General features: G+C 48.0%; 1 protein-coding gene across 1 annotated transcript; it reads right to left on the bottom strand.

The window, feature by feature from the left end:
- Positions 1-500: 500 nt before the first annotated feature.
- On the bottom strand, positions 501-2,330 carry LOC113222871 (protocadherin alpha-7-like; the record flags this gene model as incomplete). Its single annotated transcript, XM_026452449.1, has 1 exon — positions 501-2,330. A coding segment is annotated over one exon (1,428 nt), but the record flags the coding sequence as incomplete, so codon positions are not given.
- Positions 2,331-2,337: the final 7 nt, after the last annotated feature.

The following is a 2,337-nucleotide window of genomic DNA, read 5'->3' as shown; positions in this document are numbered from 1 at the left end:
AGGAAGGAAGGAAGGAAGGAAGGGAGGGAAGGAAGGAAGGAAGGAAGGGGCAAATTCTAAAAAATATATATAGGCGATTTACAATTTGGTGATTGTAAATACGTATAAATATATATATAATTTGGCAATAATAATCTTAGAATATACAAAAAAAAACTAAAACCGCTTCAGAAATTCGAAAAGGTAAAGTGAATGGTTTGGAGTTGGAGGAGACAACGAGATTTTTTACTATGTACTAGATTTCCCTCTTTGAAATTTTCAATGTGAATGTATTTCTTATACAAACAAGGAACAAAATAAAAAATACTATTGAACTGCTATTTAAACTATTTTTAAATTGTTCATATTGATTCGAACATGGCAAATACATTTCAACAAAGTAAGTTAAAAAGAAGTCAGTACTACACAAATATGATAAAAAGAAGACAAATAGATGTAAAAGAAATGTTTAAAATTCAAGTTCTAAATATAAAAAGGCAAAATTGAACAGATGATTTTGACACGTATATTTTATAAAATGGGGACAGTACATAGAATAAAATATTAGGTAAAAATATATATTGAAATTTGTTTATTATAGCATTTATAAGTATTATCAAAATATGGAAATGTAAACACTTGATTTTGGAAATACACTATAGAAGAAAGGTGAATCCATTGTTCCAGTTAGCAAAGTCCTTCTCCAAAAATAGAGAGTAGCCAACATAAACCATAGATTTTGATTTACAGTATTACGTATCCCAAAAGTGTATATTAAAAGTACTTCCAAATAATTAGTGCAAATACAGCGTAACACTAAAAAATAATAATTATGTACAAAGTTATCAACTAAAAAAGAAATTATGAAAGAAAATTTAAGGAGACAAATTGAACTAATTATTTTAAAAGTGTTGGAAGCAAGATTATTTATGACTCACATTGTCTGAAGAGGAGGGACCCTGAGGAAGGCTGGGACTGAAGGCCATGAGGTCTGTCTTGGGTGGGCCCTCCCCAGAGCACACCCTCTGCGGCCTCTGCTGGGAGAATGACCAGCTCCCCACCGCGCTGGAGCACACCAGAGTGGGCTTTACCAGACCACATGCACCCTCGGAGGACGGCGCTGAGCACCGCAACACCGTGTACAGCAGCAGGGTAAGCACCAACAGACTGGACACGGAGCAGATGGCGATGATCAGGTACACGTTGACATCCATCAGTGTCACCTCTGGGCCTGCAATGCCCACCGACGCCCGCGACGACGCCTTTGGTGCCTGGGCGCTTTCCACCAGCGACACCAGCACGGTGGCTGTGGCTGTCAGCGAGGGCTCCCCATGGTCCTTCACCAGCACCAGAAGGCGGTGGCGCGGTGCGTCCGTCTCATCTAGGGCTCGGGTCGTGCTGATCTCGCCAGTGTACAGCCCCACGCGGAACGGGATGCGTGCACTGGCGGCGACAGGTTGAAACTCGTACGAAAGCCACGCGTTGTAGCCTGAGTCAGCGTCAACTGCACGTACCTTCGCCACGACATGGCCCGAGCCCACAGACCGGGGCACAAGCTCGCTCACAGCGCCACCAGTGCCACCCACCCGAGGCGCCAGCAGCACCGGCGCGTTGTCGTTCTCGTCCAGCACGAACACCTGCAGCGTCACGTTGCTGCTCAGAGACGGCACGCCCGCGTCGCGCGCGGTCACCTGGAACTGCAGCAGCTCCAGCTCCTCGTGGTCTAGCGGCTGCAGTGCGTACACCTTGCCGCTCTCCGCGTGCACCGACACGTAGCTCGACAGCGTGCGATCGCCCACCCGCCGCTCCACCAGCGAGTAGGACACCAGCGCGTTCTCCTGCGCGTCCGCGTCCCGCGCAGACACCGTGAAGATGTGGCAGCCCGGTGGGTTGTTCTCCTTCAAGAACACCGTGTACTCGGACTGCGTGAACGCCGGAGCGTTGTCGTTCACGTCGGCCACCTCCACAGACACGCTGGCCGTGGCCCACAGTGAAGGCGAGCCCCCATCCCGCGCAGTCACCACCAGCTCATAGGCCGACACGCTCTCGCGGTCCAGGACGCTGTCCAGCACCAATGAATAGTAATTCTTGAAGGTGGACACCAACTTGAAGGGGACGTGGGGCGTCAAGGAGCAGGTAACCTGTCCATTGACTCCAAAATCTCGGTCAAACACGCTAATCAAAGTGATAACTGTACCTGGCTGGGCATCTTCTGAAACAGGGAGAGACAAGGAAGTGAGAGTCAACTGTGGAGCATTGTCATTTACATCCACAACTTCCACAAGAACTGTACAATGGCCAGCCAGTGGTGGGAAGCCTTTATCGACAGCCTCTACTGGGATCTTGTGTGCTCTACTT

This window comes from Piliocolobus tephrosceles, unplaced genomic scaffold (assembly GCF_002776525.5).
Source record: "Piliocolobus tephrosceles isolate RC106 unplaced genomic scaffold, ASM277652v3 unscaffolded_35849, whole genome shotgun sequence".
NCBI classification, from domain to species: Eukaryota; Metazoa; Chordata; class Mammalia; order Primates; family Cercopithecidae; genus Piliocolobus; species Piliocolobus tephrosceles.
The sequence above is the reverse complement of the archived record's forward strand: the minus strand, read 5'-3'. Positions and strand labels throughout refer to the sequence as shown.